Source organism: Sphaeroforma arctica, assembly GCF_001186125.1.
Source record: "Sphaeroforma arctica JP610 unplaced genomic scaffold supercont1.4794, whole genome shotgun sequence".
Classification (NCBI taxonomy): Eukaryota; class Ichthyosporea; order Ichthyophonida; genus Sphaeroforma; species Sphaeroforma arctica.
The window spans coordinates 484-2,268 of record NW_014035764.1 but is presented as its reverse complement, the minus strand read 5'-3'; the positions used below and the strand labels follow the sequence as shown (position 1 = coordinate 2,268).

General features: G+C 46.2%; 1 protein-coding gene across 1 annotated transcript; it reads right to left on the bottom strand.

The window, feature by feature from the left end:
• Nucleotides 1-90: 90 nt before the first annotated feature.
• On the bottom strand, nucleotides 91-1,423 carry SARC_14566 (hypothetical protein; the record flags this gene model as incomplete). Its single annotated transcript, XM_014291300.1, has 2 exons — nucleotides 1,216-1,423; nucleotides 91-236 (listed from the first exon to the last, which is right to left on the bottom strand). Coding segments are annotated over exons 1-2 (336 nt in total), but the record flags the coding sequence as incomplete, so codon positions are not given.
• Nucleotides 1,424-1,785: the final 362 nt, after the last annotated feature.

Sequence of the window (1,785 nt, the reverse complement as noted above, 5' to 3'; positions counted from 1 at the left end):
ATATATATATATATATATATATATATATATATATATATATATATATATATATATATATATATATATATATATATATATATATTACCGTACCTGAATAAGACGGGCATCGTGAGTAACACAGATTACTCCACCCTCGAACTCGTTGATTGCGTGGATCAGCGCGTCAATTGACTCAATGTCCAAGTGATTGGTAGGTTCATCCAGGAACAAGATGTGGCACTCCTTAAACGAAAGATCTGTATCCATAGCAAGTGAGTATCGATGTGTGAGTGTGACTACATGCACATACGTTTCAAATATCTGGATAGTGGGTTTCACCAGTATGAGTGCGTGTAAGCGAATATACGAGTCATTATCCTGGTTATGGGCCTGCGCATCCAGGAATGAACTGTGACAGTCCTTGAACTAGACGGAAGATCTGTATCAGTGGCAATGGCGTGTCGGTGTGTAGGCGGTATCCCTTTATGCATTCCACTAGTTTCAGATATCCAGATTTGGGGTTTTAGGGTTTGAAAATCTATACAGATATGTTCCAGACTCGCCGCGACCTCTAAGTGTGCACGAGTATGTGGGAGTTATAACGTTGTGAATGGTGCTTGGAGTATTCAGAAATAGAATTAAGACTCGCAGGGGAACCTTCATATGCACGGGTGGGTGGAAGTTAGGACGTGATTTTTCGGCTGACCATAAACGGAATGCAACACTCCATGCATTGAATGAGAGATCTGCACTTGTGGCACGTAATATAGGTGCAAAAGCACATCCCCACAACCACCAACCCACCAACCCCGTCTTCTATACACTACCCCACAACCACCAACCCACTAACCCACCAACCCAGTCTTTTATACACTACCCCACAACCACCAGCCCACCAACCCAGTCTTATACACTACCCCACAACCACCAACCCACTAACCCACCAACCCAGTCTTCTATACACTACCTCACAACCACCAACCCACCAACCCAGTCTTCTATACACTACCCCACAACCACCAACCCACCAACCCAGTCTTCTATCCACTACCAAAGCCTTAAAGGGGAATCGTACGGGACTTTCCAGCCTAAAATTTTCTGGTTTGCTTCTCGCTTGATATGTTTAATACATACTAACCGTACACGCATACAGCACCCCACAACTCTGGCCGCACACACACGTGCAAATGATAGTATACGCACACATGCCCCCTCAAACCTCACACAAGCACCTACCTACAAACACCACACGGGCCTTCTGCCCCCCACTCAAGTCCTTGATAGGGATCGTGTGCGCGTGTCCTTCCAGGCCAAACTTGCCGAGCTTGTTGCGCACTTCTTGGTACTTGAGCTGGTACTTATCCACCAAGTACTGCACGGGTGTCTTGTCGAAGTTGAGGATGTCGTCGAAATGCTGACTGTACATACCCACCCGCAGCTTCCTGTTGACTGTGATTTCTCCCTGTCAGTAGATGTGGGCGTGCACGTGGGGCCGGTTGGGTTAGTGTTAGAGAGGCCGGCAGGTGACTACAAACACACACGTGTCGATGAAGTGTATGTGGTAGCCGTTTATTTTAGCGTACATTGTAACATGTATCATGCGTGTAAAGAGTTCGGTGTGTGCGTCTGAGTGAGTAGATCAACGCTCAACGCTCAACTCAAATACGACAATCACATGCATGTGGCCAAGCTTTAGATACAATGGCATTCACACGAGACAAGACTAGCACCAGAAGTGCTCCATATCCCACTCACCAGCTCATACACCTCGCTCAGGTATCGACAATAACCAGAAAGTGCTCCATA